The sequence below is a fragment of the Chroicocephalus ridibundus genome, chromosome 7 (genome assembly GCF_963924245.1).
Source record: "Chroicocephalus ridibundus chromosome 7, bChrRid1.1, whole genome shotgun sequence".
In the NCBI taxonomy this organism is placed as follows: domain Eukaryota; kingdom Metazoa; phylum Chordata; class Aves; order Charadriiformes; family Laridae; genus Chroicocephalus; species Chroicocephalus ridibundus.
Window position 1 is genome coordinate 34641265 of NC_086290.1, and position 24665 is coordinate 34665929.

Here is a 24665-nt window from a genome sequence, read left to right on the forward strand (position 1 = left end):
GTCTCTGTTTAAACTCTTAAAAAATGGTATGGAACCAAAATTATCAGCAAAAGCTTGCTGTCAAGTCAAAGATAAAAACATCTATTATATACAAAAGCTATGCCTGATCCCACAGTGACACACAAGTACAAACTCTCATATAAAAAGGACTACTAAGGAAGACAGGAAAAAATTCTGACTCAAAATTTTATTGAAGGATTTCACTCAACTGTAGCGTTCAAAACACTAAAATATTATGGAAGTAGAACTAATATGCAATATTATGAACACTGCAAGAGCTCTTAAGTTATAAAAGAACTCGGTGTACAACACTCCTAGGAATACTGTATGAAGCTCGGTCAATGAGGTGAAGCTATTGTGCACTGGCTTATAAAATACTTCTGTGGAAAAAAGCAAGAGGGAGGTGACCGGACAATTTCTTCAGTAAGGGACCTCTGTTCCAACAGTGGGTAGCAAACAAAACACAGTGTTTGCACTAGATTTGGACACCTATCTGTAAATTAAAACAGACTAAAAGGGTAGTAAGGTGGACTCCTTGTAAGGCTGAGCACAGTTAGCTACCTGCAGACTTTAAAAGAACGCAGGCTAGCAGAAAGGCTCCACTGAAACAAAGCCTCCCTGGGTTCAGGGAATGGTAAACTCCAGGGAACACTGGCATCTGCACAGGCAGATTTACAAGACATATCTGTTCTGAAATACATCTAATCAACAGCTCTAACTGATCTCCATCTTTAAAAAAATTGCTCACTGTTTATTGTATCACTTCTGTTAGCTTGATGGATAGCTGGTTTACCTTTCCTTTCAAGTTAAGTTGTTTAGGAGCCCTCAATGGTAACAAGGCCACCTCTTCCAATAGGTACACTGTGAAAGCTCAATTGTATGTATAAGCCCTTGAAAATCCTCTATTAGAAGATGTTACAGAACTATCTGTAAATTACAGGAAGAAAACCCAATATGGCTTCATAAGTTTTTGGTCGTCATTTAATTAAATTACGTTGCTTTAGAAAACTGCACTATTAGAACTCATGGAAACCTTACAGGTTAGTATCAATGAACAGAAGCAGTATTGGTCCATTACGTTTTTTTGAAAGCTTTAATTAAAACTAAAGCAAAACACAGAAAGCTAGTGTTTGAAAATGTCTGCATCCTCCTAACTTTGGCAAATACTTGTATCTAAACATGTTTACATTAGCTTGGGTAAGAACACATTTTCATTTTAGTAGAATCCTACAACGCGCAGATTAAGTTACTCTATGACTGACATTTGTCCTACACCTCCCACAATTCCCATATACCAGTTAAGATTGGTTATTCTGCAATTCACTTACTTAAGAGGGAAAATTATTATTACATCAAACTGAAGTCTCACTGCAGTTAATACAACAGTATACAGGAAACTGTTATGAAGAATAATTTATTATTATCTAATGAAGTTGACCTGTTTCAGAGGTTACTGTTTGTTTTCAGAGCCAAGTCAGTAAGTTAAAAAACAATTTTTTTACAATTAGCTGGAAAATGTGTTGTTTATACTCAATATATCAGATGCCATAAAACATGTTAAGTGTTCACAATACCTTCACTAATTTTGAAAATTAAGTCTCTTAAAATGTTTAAGGTCTTCGAGCTGAGATATTCATCAACTCCCTTAATCATTACAGGGAAAGAAAATACATTATTTTAAAAAGAAGCACTGATCTGTAGAAACTTTCTAATTAAACTGGTTCAAAGCATGTGCAACATGGCAGTTTTGTACACGGTTTCAACATTTTAACTGGCAGAAAATGCTTAGAGCTATTCTACAAATCCTCTTGGTAATAAGGCAGGGGTCAACTCTTACTGCAATGAGACTACCCCACAAAACAATTAGCTACCATATAAAACACACAGTATATTTGGTTTACAGCAATCTTTGAACAGTTAACAAGATAGTAGCTGTGTCACTTCAGGAGATTTATGTATAACAAGTTAATTATTTTAATGACTCCAGCATTGTTAAAAAAATTTACCAGCAATGCATTCTTTCCATCAATTATTAAAATCTATGAGAACGTAGTTACTTCAAGCTTTATTTCTAATGATGCTAATAAGGACCTATATACTAATCAATATTCACAATTACCAATATTCACAATTACCAATTACCACAGCTAAGCATCTGCCAACAGTTCCATTATAATTTATGAAAGATAGCAGTAGTAAACATGTATTTTAAAAGTATACTCAGTTAGGACAAGGGGTAATGGCTTCAGGACAAGGGGTAATGGCTTCAAATTGGAAGAGGGGAGATTTAGATTAGATATTAGGAAGAAATTCTTTACTGTGAGGGTGGTGAGACACTGGAACATGCTGCCCAGGGAGGTTGTGGATACCCCACCCCGGGAAGTGTTCAAGGCCAGGCTGGATGGGGCTTTGAGCAGCCTGGTCTAGTGGGAGGTGTCCCTGCCCATGGCAGGGGGGTGGAACTAAATGGCCTTTAAGGTCCCTTCCAACCCAAACCATTCTATGATTCTATGAAATCACAACAATGGATGCTGCCCTTTTACTGCTTTAACAACAGTAGATACATTTTTAGTTTAGAACTATGGTAAGAACAAAAAAAAGTCTACTGATTTTTACTCAAAGCGCACACACACACACACTTAAAACTGCCAACAGAGGATTCTGATTGAATACTTCTCATATACTAAGGAGTAGTAAAAAATAGTTGGCATCGGAAGTCAGAAAAAGGAACTGTTGTCAGAAATGGCAATTCAAATGCTCTTGTAACTTGCGTAAGTCTTTATATTTCTTAAGTTCACAAAAAATTCTGGATGTCAATTCTACAAATTTGCATCACTGCTAGAATATAAAACCAGTTGCATCTGAAATCATATTTTCTAGTGAATGAACTGTGATGAAGGTGCTGTTCTCTATTCCTGAATGAGTATATCCAGGTCAAATTTATTAAGAAAATTTGTGCCAAAGTAACACTGCAACTTTCCAACTTTGAGATAAACATATGAAACGCCTCAGTCACACTAAGAGAAAAAGACATAACATATTTTAAATTATGGAAATAATCCAAAGTGTGGGTGGACTTGCTCATGCCTAGAGCTCCTCTGCCTCCAAAGATTCTGTACCTTGCCTATGCTCCTATAACAAAAAGAGTCCAACATATAAAGATATGTGGGAAGAATCCAGGCCAAAATGCCTGGGCCACAGGCCCAATGGTAGGACATTAGGCCTCAAAGACACAAGACAAAAAAAGAAATAAAAATAAGCAAACATAAAGTAAATGTGAAAATAACAAAAAAGGATAAAATGTACAAGAAAGAAAGGTATGCCTCCCTGAGCCATGGTTACTTAGGAGAAGCTATTATACCACCAAACAGGACGCTATTTCTCCTGACTTGAAGGAGCACGCTGTCTCAAATTTCTTCTACTAAATATGTTAAATTTCAACCATTCCTTCACTCTACAGTCAATGCTAAGTTGTATGACATTTCAAACTTTGAAGTTAATATTTACAATGCAAAATAATTGTGAAGGCTTTAGATGTTACACACCTACCTGATGCACCTGTTTTATCCTTATTCTCAATTGATGCATTTTTACTTTTCATGAAATCTTCAAGCTCATCATAATGTACAATACAAAGTCTTCTCTCAATCTGGTACAGCAAAGCAGGACACATATATACAAACATTTCAGGAGATATTGGAGAGCTGGTTTCCAGACCATAGTACCGTAGCAGCTGGGTAACATTTAAACACTGCAAGCAAATCGTACAAAGAAATTAAATATGAAAGCAACTATTTCATTAAAAAAATACCGTTATGGAAAATTTAGCACATGATTTAAGAACACAAACAGAAAGTCGAAACACTGGTCCACAACCAGTGCTAAAACATGTCTAAGCTGATCTAAGTGGTTTTTGAGGGGAAAGAAACAGTAAAAATATCTGGACTATAAACTCAGTCTCCTAACACCTATATAATTTTTGATAAATGTCAGGGAAAATAAGTTTCCATATTCTTTACTATTACACAGTACAAGCAATGCAGAAAGAGCAAAAGGAAAGGAGTGGAAGAACATAAACCCAAAACAGGTTTTCTAACACTTCTCTTCACCTACCAACCTTCTGTGTTTGGAGTTTCACTTTTTAGTTTGGTTTAAAACCTCAAACTTGGCACTCACTCCATCCTTTCCTATCCTGACTTCTAGTTTAAAACTATATCAAAACGTCCTGCTTCTGTAAAGGGGGGAAGAGAAAGTATATTTATGGTCCTAGCAGAAATAATGGATGCTGAAGGGAGAAATGGAAGAGCTTACGCTGAACACAGTGCTACAGAAGCTCTATATACACTGCTTCACTATCTCTTAGGACAAAGAAATTAGAAGCATGTTGAAAAGATGCAGGTGTTTCTTTTAGCAAAGAGTCTCCGTGCAGTTTCCAAAAATGTTAATGATCTTCAATGCAGAAAGAAGTCCAAAAAAAGGTGTGTGGGGGAAGTATTCATGAATATTGGGAAGGGAAGAAACCCCACAAGTAAGCAGGGTATCTCAGAAAGCTTTAAGTATCTCCTTTATACAGGTAAATTGGCAAGAAGATAGATTTTTGAGAAAATATGTATGATGGGCAGACAGAAATGAAAACTCATAAAGTAAACTCAAAACTGTGGCAGTGGCCTTTAGTGTTTTCACTCTGCTACCTGTATTAGACAAGGGTTGCCAACGTGCTTCTGCATTATTTGTGGGCATGAACCTTGAATTATTATGCAACAACAGCAAAAATGAACTTAATGGTTCTCCATTTCATACTCACCTCTTCACGATCACGTTCATCTTCACTGTGATCCTTATGACTACGCATTGAAAAAATGGGATGTTTTCTTACACTATGATGTGCCTCTCGCTTGCTGGTATGGTGGTGTCCATCCTCATTACCTAAACTGGAATCTTGATGTCCACGACTAGTAGAACGATCACTACTGTGTTCATGATGGTGTCCATGCAAGTGAGATGCATCATGTACATGACCATCCTTGTGAACACGACCGTGAACACGATCTGGGGCATAATCCCGTGTAGCATTTCCTGAAGTCTCACTGATCTTCTTTTGCTTCTTCTTCTGTTTCCATCGTTTTCTTTCTGGCTGATCCTGAGTAGTGTTTGTCTCTGTTGAAGGTTCATGGTTCTGTTCTCCATGTTCACTATGACTAACTGAATCATTACGAGAATGATGTGTACCATTATGGTCATGATGATGTAGATGAGGGTGGTGATGATGGTGATGGCGACTCTGATCATGAATGTGTTTGCCATCATCTTTTACTGATGGCACAACTGCGTCTCTCTCAGGGTCACATTTATGATTTCTCTTTGCGGCCATACCAATCGTGGTTTGGTTTTCTGAATCTGAGTGGCTATGAGGATGGTTACGAGAGTGAGAATGCTTTCCTTCCTGTACTTCTAAAGCATATAAGTGAGAAACGTGATCATGGCCAATATCATTATGATTTATCATCACTACTTTTACCTCTCCTAAACCAAGGCTTACTAAAAGTTTTTCCAGGCCAAAAAAAGATAATCTTCCATTTTCACCGTAACGATCAAAAATCTTTTCAATGTAGTATTTTTGTTCATTTTCAGCTTCCAACGTTGAAAATTTACTCGGCACAGATTCTGTTCCTCCATTCTGCAAGTAGGACATATTTGAAATCTGATAGTCATTATGGTAGTGTACATCTCCCTCTTTAGGACTGTGGTCGTGTCCATCTTCATGGCAATGATTGCACTGATGAAAGATAAATGTCAGCAAACAAATGATGCAAAATTTTGTGTGCATGTGTACCTTCATCTCTGTTTCCTACAAGAAACACAAGGGGAAGCACTTAGGTGTAAAAGTAATCTCAACATTTGTACTACATGAGTATCACTCTGGCACTTATTTGTACCAATTGAATGACTCACAAATCTTTTTAGATATTGGTGTTAACAGAATAACAATTGCAGTATTTTTACTGAAATAATTGCATTAATGTACTTTTCTGATCCAACAGTAAGATAGGCTCTGTGTATTTTAGAGATGCAGTCTTACATACCATACTTACAGGAGAGTTACAAGAAAAAGATCAGCATTTACAGTCAGTCAGAACAATTTTTGTGTACATTTTCAGAGGCATCTATGCTTATGATAACCTATAATATCGAAAATCTTGCTAAGACACAAGTTACAATAGAAGAAAAATTATTTAAAAACAATATTGTCTGTATTTTCTTATTTATGGGGGTGACAGGCAGATAACACAGCTGAAAACCCACACACATCATTTGTTCTCTTATGTGCTGCTAAAGTACCTCTGCTAAACACACGCACTGCACCATTCCCTATTTTGATTGGTAATTAGTGATTTGAAAATGTTATCATTAACCAACTTTGATGTACTGCTTAAATGTTCATCTTTTTAGTACTTTTTACTTACATGAGTTTACTGATTCCAAAGATCTACATGGACCTTAATTTAAAAATAAAGTTATATGGAAAATGTCTGTTTATGCAACTCAAAAAATACTGTTAATGCTGAAATACTCTAGCTCAAAGTAGTTAGTACTGGTTTTTAGAAATTATATCGTCTAGCTAATGCGGTTTTCAATTTAGTATTAAATGTAAGAAACTTACTATTCAACATCAGGCAATGAAGAAGACACTTGCAGAAGTCTATCTTGCATTCAGAGTTGAAAACAATTCGCTATTTTACAAAACATGACAGTTTTATTTTCTTTACATCTGCTAGCAAAATATATATAATACCAGAATCATTATTATAAAAGAAACTTTTAAGAAAAAAAAAAATCCAAGTTTATATAAAAATCTTATCAAACTAGAAAGCTAAACATAAGCCAAGAACTGTACTTTATGACTTCTATTTTCTAGAGACTTATTTTGGGTAGAGAATAACTTCTAAAATACATGTTTTGTTAAAAAAAATAGTTTAAACACTGCCAGGGTTTTCTAGCAATACGTCATGTGTTCTGTTTGGTACCAAGCCAAATGGAACGTCTAATATTTACAACAGTTCCGCTAGATACACGTAGTAGGAAATCAAGCCCTCCTATCAGCAAAGGAGCAGACAACAAAAAGAAAGACGCACGGAGCTTCCCAAGCAATCTGAGCAGTTGAATGACCATTTAAAAAAGTTTAACAGAGTTCACTAAAATAGACAAAGTTAATAAATACAGAAGTAGGGCTTTTAAACATAACTACTCAAATTTAGAATATGACTGAGGAGGAAATGAGCTGAGAGAAAGGATAAGGACGGAGCTCCATCCACTCTGCTTTCTCTGTACTCGGATGCTACCAAAACACTGCAACAAATGCAAGGATGTAAGGTAACAGGAAAACAGGTCAAGTACGCTTTCATCTCTTTTTACACAGAGAGTAGTTTTAGTTCATTATGCACACCCTGACTAGAGCTGCGACTGACCCTACGTTCGCAAAGATATCAACGTATCCTAAAACGCTATTGACTTTAAGACATGAAATGGTAAATTTAGGTGTCCTTCTCAGGCCCGCCCTAGCTGCTAAGTAAAAGTGCTCTGCAGCAAACCACAAATATTTAAAGTCCATTTTAATTTCCTAAAATATTAGCTTGATGTTTTGCGCTTAAAGACTTGCAACCACATTATTGCATCCCCCCAGAAGAAATCTCTTGGAAGCTCCTACACTTGCAACAGGTTGACAGATAAAATGAATCAGAGGAAAAAAGGAAAGGCATACCTTTTAATGACTTTATATAGCAAATCAATGAGTTAACACAGAAGACTGGGGGAAAAGTTTTTCCTGTTAACCTTTTAGGATGAAAATTCAGTTTTCACTGGAGCTTCAAACACTTGCAGAACTCTCTTTTGCAATACTGACCCAGATACAAATCTAAGATCAGAAGAATATCTGTTCATCTGAACATCTGCATCAAAGTTGATTCCAGGGACATCAGATAGGTCAATGCGTATCATCATTGTATACTATTGTTTTATTTTTATAAACAACTGTTCAGTCATCAGTCTGGAATGACCGCAGTTTGTCTCCAGTTCAATCACCTACATTCCAGTTACTGTCTTAAGAGCTGCGACAAACCTTTTCAAGTAGTTTAGTATCCCAGTTCATCCCCAAAATTTACTGAGATATTATTTTCATACAGTCTTTTTCACTCACAGACTCTATTTAAGGCATCCTTAAAGTTCCTATAAATACATCACTGGGATTAGTACAGAAACATTAAAGCACCCTCCAGAAGCTTTTTCCATTCTCCTCTGAGGAAACAGGTAAGTACAGAGTTGTTACTGGTGGAGTAGAAAGAAACAGCTTGCAAATCTTTATCCAAGAGTCACTGGACTGAGTCAACCTTCAGATTGTATGATTGTCTGGAAACTCATTCCATAACCTTTAAATAAAGAACATATGGTCTTTCTCACACAGGCTGAGAACCTGGGCTCTGTGGCTTACATCATCCCAGGAAGCAGAAACATTCTGGCAGTAAGGAAAGGTAGGGACTGGATCAGGCGTATGGCTGGTGACAGATCAACAAAGCTCCACATTTCTACAGGGATACGCAGATTTTCATCAACTGAGGATTTACAATGTTGGCTGTTACTTAATGTGAAGAGCAGGTTGAGGATCTGGAATAAGCAGTTAAGGTACATGCAAGACAAATGAAAGCCCTGGGAGAAAGCCGAACTTACATATGCTTGCACAGAAGCCGGCAGCAGCAGGTAAGTACATGCAGTATACTGTAACGCTCTCGCAAATTGTTCAGTGCCTTTTTAACTTCAGTTTCTCAGTACTGAAAGCAGCATCTCAAGTTTAAGTAAAATTCAGTTACTCAAACAATACTACTTTTGTAGGTGAAACACCTTTTCTCCTCCTTTGCTGCATAATGGTAATATAACCAGAACAAGCAAAGTCAAATTATTCTCACTTAAACAAGCACGATCCAGACTAAAATATCTCTACCAGGAAAATCATGACTAAAGCATGATCGTAATCCCTTTCACAACCTCATGATCTTTTTCATGTGACTGTCTCATACAATACTACTAATACATTACTTTGAAACTTCAGTCATGCATCCCTAATTGTGGTGTTTAGCTTTGAATGGTACCTTTTCTCCATGCCCTAATGGTTAAAATTGTTTGTAACCTATGATTGTGATTCATTGTTAAAATACAGGAGCCAACAATATCAGACCAATTTCAAAATCAATTAGATGTCTCACTATTTTCAACTAAAATAGTAATAACCCTAGCACACTATTTTTAATCTCTTTTTACATAATTTTCTGTCCCTTCTATTGTAATTCTTGTTACAGAAGAAAGATGCTTACAAAACAAATGTACCCATCATAAAAAGTCTCAGACCAAACAAATACTGGGAGTTGATTATTTCTTTGTTTCTTTTTAAATGAGCTTCATTATGTTCCAGGCAGTTATAAATAGCTGTCATCTTTAACCTGTCAGGCAGTATTCATATGTGTAAAATACTGGAAAGCTGAAGTCCAAATTCTATATTTCAGCGGCACAGAATTGTATATAGCCGATCTCAATAGAAGAACATTAAGACTCTTGAATCCCTTCAAAAGAATATGGAAGGGCAGCCTGAGGACAAGGCTACATCAAAGCTGGAAAAGATTCTGCCTATTATTGCTGTCAGCCTTTGCCTTATTTTATTCACTCTGATTCCCCGCTGCCCCCGCTCCTTCCCTCCATAGGTCAGTGATGGTCAGGCACCCAAAAGGGGGGGACATGAGGGAAAACATCTAGCGATGCGATGGTTAAGAAACTAATGCACCCAGAGGCCAGAGCTGGAAATAACAGCACCTACTACATTTCGTTGAACTGCAAACAAGAACACGACAAGTCTTGCAGGAGACACCTGGGCAGTGGAACAACCCCACCCTAAGTCAAGCTGCAAAGTTAGAACAAACGTGTAAATTCAGAGTGGATAAGATAAATAGATCTGGCACACCAACTGACGTTTCAGAAAATGCACACAGTGCTGCCAAATGCATCCCCTCCCCTCCTCATTCACCAATGCAAGCAAATCATTCATACTAAACGCAGCACTGATTGCACAGCCATACACAAGGTTCTTAAATCAGAGGTGTGAGATCAGAGTATCTGAGCAGTACATCAGCAAGAGTTATCTTTTCTGTATGGAAAACTCCCAACACCTCTGTGCTAAACCACCATCTGCCTATGGCGTTTCATCTATTAAACTAAACGCACCTATGATAAAAGCTGATTTATTATTTTTTTTTTACAGCCTTTTTCATTCAGTTTCCCTTGGATCCCTGAAACTTCTCCATAGTACCGACTATTTCAACTGTTCTTTTATAGAACTTTATTTTTGAGAAGACTTCATTTAAAGCCTGGAATACCAACATGATTTTGGGGGACATTTTTATTTATCACCAACTGCTTCACGGAAACTAGAAAAATAGTTCAATAGTTAGCCTTTACTTAAAACAACAAACTTTGATTTAAATAATGTTTACAAAATGTAAATGCAATTGAGAGTCACATCTACCATTTCAGTGTTTGCAACCCACATACTACAGCATTTTTCTTAGTGTACAATGCTGAGTATTTTAAGCGCCCAACTTTCTTCCTCCCACCCCTTTTCCTGTCTGCTCCCAACAATTTTAATAACCTGAAATATTTGTAACATAAATGCACTGGATTTCTCCCCTTCCCATGCTCCTTCCCAAGTTATTTTAGTTTCTCTCCCTTTTTGTTCAACTTTCATTCCTTGCTTTCTCTGAAGAATGTTCTGCCCTTTTTTTTTTTTCTATCTACAGAAGAGATCTTCAAAAACTATCTTTGATATCTCTAAGTAGATACTCAGCTTGAATACCACAGTGACTAAAGTGCCTTAGCAAGACTTCATGGGCAACTTAGAAGTTTCACACCAGACAAAAATACCAAAACCACACTTCAGCTAAGATAAGAGAGCGCTCAGAAAGACAACAGGTTTTAAAAATAAAGACAAAGCAACATTCTTAGCAAACTAAGATATCTTCTCCGTTCAGCACCGAAAAGTTAAGCACATACATCATTCATTTCTACTAAGAACTGCTCAGAGTAATATATAAGAAATGGCAATTTATTTGAGAGAGATAAATATTTCTTGAAATAAAGCTACTGACTACATACACACCGTTTTTCTTACAATTCCTGAAAATCAAAATTATTCCTTATACTGCAGGTATTTACTCCAAAGTACGTGCAGGACAGATGCCTGCAGTCCCCCACCACTTCCAGTACAGCAGCTGTGCAATATTTCATACTAATACCCAGTTCAAACAAAGGCTGGAATCTGAAAATCCAAATGAACCTACTCTTTATTTCCTACATTTAAATTTTTTAACAAATGCCAGAATATAAAGTCCTATTAATCTAGCACATGTTTTTAGGATAAATGATTGGGAAAAAAATATTCATGTGAAATTATTATCTTGCTGTTACTGAAAGACACTTTAAGAAAGCCATAAAAGCATTTAATTATATAATATTCTCATTTTATCAGTCTTAAGCTGACATTAGTTTCTGGATATACAAATAGGAAAACATGCTACAGATCTAAGAAGTTACAATTAACAACGTCTAACTTTAGTTCTCACCCATCTCCTGTATTTTCTTCCCTCTTCAATTTCAGTGAAACAGGTTTGTGGACTTAAGTAAAACTCACTCATTTGAAAATCTACAGCCCAGTAGGAGGGGCACTTTGTAAGAACAGACTATTAACTAATTGATACAAACCATATTTGCTAAGTTAATACCAGATAAGACTTAAATAGTACAGAAAGCATTTATGCATAACTGAACACACCATGAAAACTTTTTAAAAATGTGAAATGTGAAGTATTTGAAATGCCAAATCCCAAGCACACTAGAAAGTGATCCTAAACTAAGACAGTAGGAATCTACTAGCTCAGTTATCCAGAAAGGGGCATTTATTTTATTTTGAATGGAAAAAAAAACCTGGACAGCCTTCTTCAAAAAGGACAGTTATTTGTAAGAAATTGTAGAGTACAGGATCTTTCTCAGAGTTCAAAAGAATATAAGAACATCGAAACAGTTGGAAGTTCTGTAAGTATTAGTTCTGCTTACCAAGAATAATTTTTCAGCCATTCATATATAAACTGTATGTAGTCCATAAAACATCTATGAATGCACAAAACAGAACAGAGATGGTCTGATTTTGTGCCAACATTCTACTGTTCAATTAGGTCCTATTAAGATATCAGTGTTTGTAAGAATGAAATATTTGAAAAGATGAACCAGTTACACCTGCATTTTAATATTTTATCCTTCTACTTAAAATAAGCAAATGCTTTTGTTAGAACTAAGGCTGAAATTCAACAAATACTTTAAGATGGTGTAGCACTTAAAGCAGTGGTCCTGCCCTCCCCCGCTGCTTCATTCATTCATTCCCATTCCCACAAAACCATTTTTATATACCAGCACATTTGTTTGCTGATCTGTTCGCTGTGCAGCTGTGCAACTAGATTCTGCTGAAAAATAGTCTGGAAAAAGAAAAAAAAAAGATTATTTTCAAGACAGATTACTTTTCCTATCTGGTTTACCGTGCAGCTGCACAAACACCACAGTCCACAGAAAAAAGGGCAACCTTGCTTTCGGTGGCAACACCAGCTTACACATTTGGTTGATCTGCAGCCTAGTATTTTGGCTACTGCACACATACAACAACTGCCCACCTCAAAATGTACTCAAATAACATTGAAAAAACAGTAGTGGACAAATTTCCTATTGAAAGACATTTGAGAAGAATCTCTCCAACTATCCCTTCAACACAGAACATAATAATGTTTGCAATGAAGTGTTAGAACAGTTGCAGTACTTTTGTTCTTCCTATAACTTAAACCGCTACACCTATTTCATCCTTGCGCTACGTTAAAGTACTTGCAGTATGTTAAAAGGCATTAGAGACATATCTTTCATATGCATTTAATTCCTACACTGTTACAATTAAAGCCCCTCTATCACAGCTACAATCCAAAAAAGGAATTATGCATGTCTACTATTAAGCTGATGACTTGTCTCACTTAAAAAAAAATTTACAAAAGCTATAAAGTATAAAAGTCCATTGAAAAATGGGACTAAGGCACGTTTGTTTTGCATGTGCTATGCCGAATTAGTGCCTGAGGGTTATGATTATTAAAGGCTATTACTAGAATTTACAGATTGCAGATTTTTTGCTTGACAACATATACCTTCGATTCAAATCTGTATTTTTAATTAGAAGATTTAATTAATGAACCATTGTCACAGAGTTTTGTAAGGCTCTCTGTCAACACACCATTCAAATTCTTCTTAGCAAATTCATTCTGTCAAGAGTACAAATCAAGAGAACTACTACTCTTCTTAGGTGAGAATACAACCTTCTTTTCCTATGGGTGGTAAAGGAAATTTGGGAGACAACAGGCAACTACTGGAACCACTCACATCTTGAGTTAGTGGGCTCCCAAAGCTGTCTTTGTTCAATAATAGTGGGAGACAAAAGTGTCCATAAGGACATCCTGCCAGATCCAGAAGTAACACTTAACTAGCTTACGTGTGACATAAAATAGTCATATTTCAAAACATATTTCAACAGGCAGATCCACCAAGAAAATGCCCAGCTCAACCAAAACGTGTCGCTTCCATCACATTTCAAGTAGGACCTCAACAGAAGTCATAACATTTCGTAGCTCTCATTTATTTTAGCCAGGATTATTGTTGAAGAACTACAGGGCTACCCATTACAGGTCTGTGCGATGATCATGAAGGTGACCATTCAAACTGATCCAAATACTGACTGACTGGCTTCAAAAATCAGTCATCGTCAAACTAACCTTTCTTAACAAGGTATTAAAGCAACTTTGAAGGGACACAATTAGAGGCGAATCAATGCAAATGTAATATATTTAATACCCAATATTACTCTTACAGCAAGATTAGAGACAGAAAAGGGGAAAAGAAGCAGAATCCTTAGAGCCTTAATCTAAAATGCAAGCAGAGATGTCTTCTTAGCCGACCAAATTAAAAATACTGATGGGCTAAAACTGAAATCTTAAAACCACCATTACATACTTCCCTGTGTCCACCACCTTGCAAGTGCGGGTACATTCTAACAGCAACACAGACAAGCACAGACACATACTATGGAAAGTGAGACTGCATTACCATTTTTTCTAAAACTACATTACAATTAGATCTATCTAACCTAGACTATGTTGTGTGCCATTTAATTTGATCTAATATTAGTTCCTGGCTTTTAAGGTAACTATAATTTGGTACATTCTTCTTCTAGTACCTCTCCTGAAATATGGATACTCCCCTATAATTTCCTTGAGCGTCACCATGTCTTCTTCCTTTCATTATAATTTTAATTATAAGGATTTTCTAGACTAACTGATGATTTGATTTAATACTATTGTGGTCACTATCCTTCCCATTGGGATCACTAGGACATTGAAGTTTCCTATGTCAATCCTTGGATCACTGACATCTTTCATCTTCACTGATTATTATTTTCCCTTGCTATTGGGGCCTTCTTCATTTTACATGATTCTATAGGCTCTGCGTAATTTCTATAACCCATTTCTGTAAAGAAAGAACACTTTTTATCAGGAACCCGCTACTTTGATACATCCTCCCAATTACCTGAAACCTGTAAATGTTAGTTAATAAGCAAGTGAACCAACTTTTTGTGATTTTGCCAGCATTAAAATTAAAAATTGTTTCTAGTGTCGTACTACAGTACAAGAAACGTCTGTTGGTTGTTGTTTTTTTTAATTAAAAAGAAGGGAGCTACTTGCTCCCTGGTCTCTGACCTTTAACACAAGTGATTAGTAAGTGTATCTTGAAACAAATCCAGTATTTCAGATGAACAAGACCATCCTGACTAACCAAGAGGCACATTCCGCAAATGGTGGCGTAAAATATTTGCAGGTTTTCTGGTTTTGACAAACAGAAATGGTTTGGCAGCCTACCACTGAAATTATCAAATTTCTCCCAAAAAGATGTTCTATGCTCTTTGCCACTGATAGCTGAAATCAAATGAAAACTGGACTGTACCTCTAAAATCAAAGGGTCAAGAGTCGCTTTTGACCATTATTTCGCAGGTTTAACTTCAAAACTATTTAAGATTCACAGAATGTAAACATTAATTTCTCTAACAAATGCTTTATTATTCCATGGATAGTGGAGTCAGCATCTTCTCTTAAAAATATCCTCCCTCCTTCCCTCTCCTTTCACTACTGTAATTGACAGTACATCACCCCCTTCCAGAGTCTGCTGAGCGCATCAGTCATATTACAAAATACTTGACTGTGATCATATTAAAGTTATCCAAAGTAAATGCATTATGTGATCAGGGTTGCACATCTGTTCCACAACATCAAGCCAATTAAAACTACTGTATTTCAAATTACATGTTTAACTAGTTAACAGACTACAAAACAGACTTGTGGTAGAAAATGGCTTAAACCACCAGGGTAAACTGACAGAAATCTATCAAACTGATACACATCAGCAAAATTAAAACGTACTGGAAGAACTGGTTAAGAATCAAGACAGTTACAGTCCGTCTACACCTCAAACGTATTTTAACACCTAAAATAGCTCAGCTTAAAATATCATTAAACATAAACAGCATGAGAGTTTAATCTTGAGAACAGACAAACTATTGATTCTAGCTAACCACAGCAGATGATACCTAAACATTTGTGTGCTGCTAAGAGTCTGAGGCTTTGCTGTTCTTATTTCTAGATGCACAACAGTTTCTTGTGAATCCTCTGATCCTCTTCATAGTCATTTAAGTTTTTATGATATCTGGTAACTAGAATACGCTGTCTCCTAGCAGGCCAGGTTAAGAAGTTAAAATAAATAGGTTAGCTGTTTGGCACTCAAACCATATCTAGCTAATGCTAGGCCCACAGTCCCTGACCAGAGAAGTTTTCAATAGAGCGGAAAATCTCATAAATTGATGCCTGAACATTAAAGGTTGAAATACTTTTTTTTAGAAATTTGGCAAGGCTAATGATGTATCTTATCTTTGGCCAGCGTAACTGTATCCTCAAAGGAAAGCACAACAAATAAGTAAAAATACCAAAAAATATTTTCTTTTCTGATAGGCTAATTTCGCTATTTCTGATTAAACTACATGTACTTTCTAGTACTCAGCTTTAACTTTTATAATGTAAATGTAATGTTTAAAACGTATACTACTGGTAATAGGACAGTGAGGTAGAATGTTACGGATCACGCTATGCTTACTGTCAAGAAAAGTAAAACCAAAGCAAACCACAACAGCACGTACAGAACAGAAAACGGCAGAGCACGTGAGGTATCATTTCAGTATTTCACTATCATTAAATCACTGCTTGGAACTACTGTATGACTTATTTGATAAGATATAGGCAAAAATTAATCAAAAAATGTACTTCTTCATAGTTGAAGTACAATCCTTTTATTTGAAGAACCATCTACTCCTCTCAATGTTTCCCTTTGAGAGTATTTTGTTTATAAAATGTAATTAATCCTTTGCCTTTCATGTCCACATTCTGAATTTATTGTTAACAATTAAGCTACAGTTATAGAGAAAATTACAGTAAATTATTTGTAGAAACTCTCAGAATTTTTCCTAAAGAAGCCTTTTTCCATTTCATTACTATTTTAAGAAATTAACAACAGTACATTGTCTTATTCCGTAGTGCCACTTTTATTTGTCCATAGCCCAATCAACTAAAAAAAAAATTAAAATATTAAATTCATACATTTTTAAGAGGTTCTTGGCTTAAATTATACTGCAATTGAACTATGAGAAGTGGTCTTATGCATCAAAGGCTAAAAAGTACCATAATACACTCTTTCATTAGACAAATGCAGCTACTTAGCACTGATAAATCAGTAGCTTCCATGGAGATTACCAAACAAAGTACGGTCTTCAAAGACAGTGAAAGTATTTTTACATCGCCTAGCATAACTGTTTACTGCAATTAATTTGAACACAAAGTTTGACACACAGAAAACAGGAGTAATAATAATTTGCTATAGTTGCTGCATTCTTATTAAAGCATCTCATCGAAATCTATTAAGAGTCAGCATTAAAACCCTCACATTCCTTCTCCTACTATTGAACATACATAGTTAGCAAAAGCCAGCACGAGAATTTTTGCCCAGAGCCACTAAAAATGAACTTCTGATGGGACTCTGTACCTTACTTTACAAGATACAGATACATAAACTTAGACCACGCACTTTACAAAACTCTATCTCTTACCTGTAATATAAAGACAGTAACTGTGTAAAAATACAAGTTTTAGCACGGGAGGCAATTTAGGTTGTGTTTCTTCAACAAAATGCAAACAAAATAAAAGTCTAGAATATATTACAAGCATTAAAAAAACAGCTATAGACATATTACAATAAAAAGCTAAATTTTGTATATACATCCTACTGCAACTACTGTATATTTACTGAACATGTGGTACAAGTCTTGAGAGCAACTGGACAATTCAAGCACCGTTTTTATAATACAATGCCTCTGCTAGACAACTGCCTCAATATGCAGTTCAGAACAGGAGTAACAGAAAGTCTGTCCTGTTTACATATCATATCAGACATCAAATAAAAAGGAGTACTTTATTTTTAGCATAAAAACGTAGCAATGCAAGGCTACCACGTTATTTGGACTGCAGCCAAGTAGGATTCAATGCAAGCTAGTACAATTTAGAATTGTACTTTTAGGTTGAGATATTGTCTTCTATAGACAGGCATTCAGCTCAGAGTAAATAAAATGCTTCAATGTTCTGCAAACAGAACTAGCCAATAAATACAGCCTAAATGATACAGTTTGCATTTCAGGGAGCGAGAGTACTTATCGAGGTAATGGAGCCCTGATGAAACGGGGTCTTTCTTTACAGGAATGGATTACAGACATTACATAGAGCCTTGAGAAGTAATATAATCATCAGTTAAAATTTGATAGTAAAGAAGCTCTTCTGGACTGCTCTGTGTATGGTATGAATGAAGCAGTGCCTACAGTGGCAAGATAAGACTTAGTCACACTTAGACGCACACCCGCTCACTATTCCTCCTTATAGGAAACAGTTGTGGTATTATTAGTTATTGTGCAAGGTGAGTTAAAGTCAACTTTCAGTTGTACAAGTGACGTATGGTTACTATCATGAACCACCTTAGAACTAGTCATCCTGGGATACGGTGCTACTCAGTCACACTTAAAATGCAAATCAGTATTAACAACGATATAAATACTACTCAAAAAAAAAAATCCACATCAAGAACCACATTAGCACCTATTTGAGGAGAATACCTTGGAGATTACATATATTTTTCCTTTGTTTTGCTTTGATATACCAACCAAAGTATGGCTGCATGCTATTGCCAGCAATTAAGCTTGGTTAAAAGAGGAACTATTTATAGATATCCAGTCACCAGCTGTAAATCAATTATCATATACAGTTATCCTTCAGAATTCAAGGTATTATTTTTGTCCATTAATAATCATCACACTGCAGTAATAAAAATGCAGCTGTAATAAAAACTAAGTAAATAAAAAATAAAAAATAAAGATCAATTTATGAATGTAGTACAAATCAGGTAATCTTGAGATATCTTTGTATATAAACTGTATGAAAGCACCTACCTGGAATTCACTTTTTTTTTATAGCAATCTTTATTAGGAGCTGTGATTGGAAACTATTTCTAAAGTGTTTATAACTTACACGCAGAAACGCTGTGCAAAGTCTCTGTTGAGGAGTACATTTATAATTTTATGCAAATCCTGCGATCTTGTATAAAACTTCCTTTGTACATTCTTAATCTGAAGAGCTTTTTATCTCACATATGCATTTTATCTCGCAACGAGACTAACCACAGGAATACTTTTACAGGACTTCATTTGATTAATGAATTTCAGACATGATCATAGTTATTCATTAACTTCCAGTATTATGCAGACTTTATCTCAAGTCTAGATCAATTTAGCTACCTAATATCATGCCTACAAAACTAAGTCTCTCTGTCACTTAATCACTAAATTGAATCCATACAGAATACAATTTTCTGTACCTCTTAACAGTTCAGAAGTTACAGGGCTCTAACTCCTCCCTAGTTAATATACCACATTTCGTACATACTTGATACTTTGTTTGATACTAAGATGATGTGACCATCAACACAGAGGAAAAGGAGGGGGAGGTTTCTATAGCAAACTTCATCATAAGACTACAGACATATTCCTCACAAGTGAAAATGAGATTTCTCTTTGGGCTGCTGCTCAAAAAAAAAAAACAAAACAACAAAAAACCCCCCAAAACCCACAAACCCCAAAACTACAAACCCACAGAAAAAAGAAAACCAAACAAAACCCCAAAAAACAAACCTGGAAATTAATTTTATTAATTTTCACAGCCAAAAATTTCTAATAAACACAAGCAAACTGTGTTTGTTTGCAACATTTGGTAGGTTCATTTTGCTGATGTTCAAGATCTGTTCAGGAATATTTTTTACTCTGTTGTTGTCGTTCACAAAGCAGCAGTAACAGGCAAATACACCTATGTTCAGGCTCTCCAGTAGACAATGCAGTATAAATTCTGTAATAGGTCCACCCGTTTTAGTAGCAGTCTAATTTTGCATTAGTAAAACCAGCAGATTTCCTTCACTCTCATCCTACTGCTTTGGAAAGCAGCAACCTACAGAAAAGGTGATAGCCAGATGAGAATGAAGCTCCTAGGTCATCAAAAGCTGAGGGAGAAAAGACAACAGCTGAGTCATTCCTCCTCTGCAGCAGCCAAGTCAGAAAACAGGGAGAGAGATGAGGCAGCACAATGGGACACCCAGAAGATGAAAACTGTTCCAGTGTAATGAACTGTGTTCCCCAGCATGGGTACAACACCCTACATATAATTTCAACGTCCCTTCTTCTCATAAGCTTTTGAGACTGACATGAGGAAACCATCTTCTCAGTCTTTCATGCTGCCTTCTAGCTTGTTGGGTATTAAAAGCTGTACTGGGTTTGAATCATCACAAGAGGTAACACAACACAAGTGACTTCAAACTATTTTTTAACTTCTTTACTCCTCAGATTTCTATTACCTCAGAAAAACTGGAGAAATGGCCCTGATACAACAGCACATGAAATATTATGAATAGGTGGACAAAATGCAGTGCATACCTTCCTCTCCTTTAGGAGATGACAGTGTAGGCAGGACATGGTTTCCAGCATTTCAATGGGTTTTTGAAACTTAAACCGTTTGGTTTTGTTAGCTTTGCCTAACTGTCACACAATTCATTACCAGATTTTATTAGGTATATTTCAAATAATATCTCTGTTGCAATTTAAGAATGAGCTAAAAAAGATCTAAATTCTTTCTGCATCAGGTCTTACTTCAGGCCTTTATCAGCAAGCTAAAATCACTAGTTCTCATTTATAACAACTTGAGTAGCCCACCCCCAAAGATGGATAATTTTCATGATAAAATTAATTTAGAGAGCAATTATTTAAAACAAGTTGGACTCCCACAGAAAAACAGGAAATTATACAGGTTTTCTTCATATTAGGAGAACAGAAACTGCTCCCCGAAAGGCATAAATTATTGGTATTCACAGAACTCTGCCTGCAACTAGAGCTCGATGCTGTGAAATGTATACCTACACAAGGAACAGAACTACTGCAATTAAGCTTTCCTTCCTTCAAAGTTCTACTGACATTTTTAAAGGCGTTGAGAAAAAAGTCAGGATACTTTCATTTGACAATTCTGAAAAATACTATAAAATAACATACTATAAAATAGCAAATGTTTTGGCAGTTGATAGTGAAACTGTGAAGAAAACGGAACGTGGTTTTCTTGTTCTGGTATAATTTTCGTTGTTGACACACGCAGTTGACACACGCCTGTTCATTCTTGATTCTGTAGAATAGTTTGTAAAGATGCCACAATATTTCTACTAAGTTTCACCACAGTTAAGGACCGAATTGTAACTTACAGGAAAACTTTCCTGGAGCTTAGCTTTTAAGTAGCTTGTGTAATTTTAATTCTGTAACTCCATCTGATGAAAACACGTAACTGTTTCCAAATCCAGACTGATTTATTTTATCACTGATTTATCAAGTGCCCATCATATGTTCAAATAAACTTTGACTTTTGTAACAACTGTGACGGAGACAGGAATAACAAAGTCATTACAATAGGCACAATCATGATCAAACATTAAAACTGGACAGCCAAAGCAAACAAGTTCAATCATACTTCCTTTGGGTCTATATACACCCAAACTTGAAGCCATGTGTTCTGGGCACTAACAGTTTCTTCCTACTGGAACCAGCCATTGCTTTGCAGAAAATGTATTATGAATAGAAGGATCTAAATTACAGTCGCTTGACTGACTTAGTGAAGAGCACAAAGGAAATCTATGCCAGGTTGGATATATTCATTTTTCCATGTGTATACACTTATCTTATTTGTGTAAATCAAACTACATAGAAAGTACGTATCTCACTATGGTTTCCTACTGATTTTTCGAAAGGAATGGTTTATCAACATGCAAGGGCTAAGTACCATATGAACTCAATACCCTCCTAGTGACTTTCCAGATACAACTATAGAAGATGGATATTGTCACAATATCACATAAATCTTAGTTTAAGATCACTAATTAAAAAGAAGTATTTCCAAGCATTATAGTAAATGAAGATCAGAACCAGGATCTGTGCTTTTTCATGCAAAATGAACTTTCTGGAACACGCCTGAATTACATTACGATCCAATTTCACTAGATTTGTAATGGGAGAAACAAACGTTAAGACAGCTAAGCCTATGAGCATTATCTGTGCCACTTTAAACCACGACTCTTCTGTAATTACACATTTCATGGCTGTTTAGATACACACTCCAAACTTAGTACCTGGTTTTTATTTAAGCTAATGTGGAAAGTACAAAGACCTACATGAAAGCTACGAATAGTAATTAAAACAAACCTCATTGTTTTGAAGAATTTTTTTTTAAAAAACATAGGCAGAATCTCCTTTCATGTTGCCTATTCCAGATAGGCAGTTGTTTACCACCCTTCTACATCCACCTTCTGTGGACACTAAGGCACATTCCCATATGGAACTGCCAGCCCTTATCTTGTAAAAGACACACAATTAATTCACAGTCTATATACAGGCCCTATTATCTTTTAGAAATAGATTGCATGGCTGCATACTTTTTTCCTCAAAAGCATGTAGGTGTTGAAAGCAGTTTAAAAAGAAGTGCTGCAGGACAATAGCACCAATTTTATTTTAACAGTTGATTTAGAACAGAAAGTTAGGAACATGTAGTCGCACTGCTCTCAGCATTCTTGGGAACCAGATTAACTTTTTCACATTATTTTCTTACATTATCATACCAGAGTATTAACCTCAGAATAACCAAGTCTAATTCTTGATTTGGAGTTGAGTAGTATGCCTCACCAGCACCCACAAAATACCTATACCCCTACACACCTCATGGAAAGCACATCCGTAAGTGAAGGAAAATCAGTGTGTTCTCTATTAAAATAGAAGTTTTAAAATGTAATAGGACACGTTTTGTATAGAAATAGTTTTTTATGTCATTTTATCAGTTACTACTACCCAGAAGGGATACTAGAACATACCAGCCGAACACCCCAGGTATCACGTGTTAACTAGACAGCAATTCTGAATCTCTTCCACATTTCTGAAAACTAAGCAGGCCTTCCAGTGTGCATTTCTCAATGCTGTACCAGGCTTCACGTATGACAGGTTCCCTCCGTATTGTGGTACAACATCCCGTCTTGATAAAAAAAAAATTGTGATTGTTACTCCAAGACATACAGCGTTTCGAGTGCTAGAAACCAGCATTACTTCTAACTCGGGCAACTCTTGCTCAGAGACAAGAGTTTAAGAGCTAGCAGGTATGAACGCTTCTAACAGAAGCCCCCCCCCAAAAAAAAGACAAAGATAACTAAAGATTTAAAGAGTAATTTTATTCCAAGGTTTCAACGTTAAGTATATGTTTCCAAAGGATGCAGCATATGCAGTAGAGATAGTTGAGAACAGTAAATCAATTCATTTCACTCGTGATTTCTGTGTACGGTATACTACAGCCACTGACAAGAACCTCCTGACCCTCTTTTACCTCTGCTTAAGGTTATGCGCGGGTTACAGCCCGAGCACCATTTTTGCTAACTAGGAACTTCAAGCCAAGCAAGATTTAATCGCGTGGCTGCTCAATATCCGCCATCACCCTTACTGCCCCCAAACAGAGCTGGCAAAATACTACCGAGAGTCCTTCACAGACACAGCTCGGAAGCTCGCCCCCCGCTCCCCCTTTTCCCCATCCCGCACCCCCGCTGCACGCCACTCTCCTTACAGCAGCACCCCGTGCCACCCGGGAAGGGACACCACCTTCCGCCGACGCTCGGGGCCTCCACGTGGCCGCGCAGACACGGCTCGGCGGGGATGGGGCGCTCCCCAACCTCGCTCCCAACAGGAAGGGGGCGAGAGGAACACGGCGAAGCCGACGCCAAGGAGCGGGCCGGCCCCGCGAGGGGAGGCAGCCCGGCTGCCGCAGCGGCCATGCCACCCGCCCCGCCGGTCGCAGCGGGAGCCCGCGGCGCCCCCCGCCCCCAACCCGCCGCCGCATCCTGCCGCCCCCCGCTCTCCCGTCTCTCCCTCTCTCTCTCCGCCCAAAACGGCGAGGGCACTTACAGCCCCGCCGCCGCCACGTCCCAGTCCCCTCGTTAAGGGCGAAGGGGGCGGGGAGGGTTTACCTGCCGCATGGTCGACTCGAGAGGAGGAAGAAAGGGGGTGGTGAGGGGGGGGATGCGCCAGGGCCGCGGCGACGCCTCGTGCTCCGCTGCCTCAGGGAGGGGAGGCCGGGCACGGGCCCCCCCCCAGCCGCCGCCCCCCCAGACCCCCGCCGGCCCCCTCCGCCCACCCGCCAACCTCCCAGCCCGGCGGCGGGTCTCGCCGCCGCCGCCGTGTCCCCCGCACGCCGCTCCGCATCGCGGGGAAGGTGGTGTCCGTTACCACCGATCGCCACCGGCTCCTTCGCCTCCTCCGCAACCCCTAATCATGCCCCCCGCCGCCAGCCCGGGGCCGGCCGCCACCCTCACCGCAGCGCCGGCCGGTTGTGGGGGAGGGAATGTAAACAAATGGGGTTTTATAGCTACCTCACTCGAGTGCCGTGTGCATCTCCCTCTCCGCTCGGTACCAAACCGCCGCGGCGCCTCCTCCTCCTCCTCCTGCAGCTCCTGCCGCCGCCGCCGATACGCTTATTCACCAACACGGCTACGCCAAAGCCCCGGCGCGCTCTCCCCACTCACCCCCTACGCACCATGCGGATCGCACTGCACGCGCGTCCCCACAGCCCGCTTTACCCAATGCGGAGCCATTTCCTCCTCTCCCCCCCCCCCCCCACCCCCCCCCGTTCCGCTTCACTTCCCCGTCCCCTGCTCCAGCACGGACTACGAAAATGGCGTAGCGCCTGTCTCCCCCCCCTCCCCGCACACCCCCTCCCCTCCCTGCGGCGGCTTGCGCTCATCACTCAAGCGATCGGGGCCGGCGGGCGGACGCGCTGCCAGGGCAGGAAGCG

At 38.0% G+C, this 24665-nt stretch overlaps 1 protein-coding gene across 4 annotated transcripts in view; it reads right to left on the reverse strand.

Moving 5' to 3' along the window:
- The window catches only part of SLC39A10 (solute carrier family 39 member 10), a 69525-nt gene that overhangs the window by 20563 nt on the left and 24297 nt on the right, over positions 1-24665 (reverse strand). For 3 of the 4 annotated variants that reach the window (XM_063340419.1, XM_063340420.1, XM_063340417.1), the window contains exons 1-3: positions 24244-24386; positions 4805-5848; positions 3550-3751 (exon numbers count right to left, since the gene is read on the reverse strand). In XM_063340419.1, the coding sequence (XP_063196489.1) occupies positions 3550-3751; positions 4805-5839 (1237 nt within the window). In that variant the 5' untranslated portion in view covers positions 5840-5848; positions 24244-24386. Of the gene's footprint in view, positions 1-3549; positions 3752-4804; positions 5849-24243; positions 24387-24665 lie in introns of those variants that run through there. The other variant, XM_063340418.1, reaches the window with a different exon arrangement.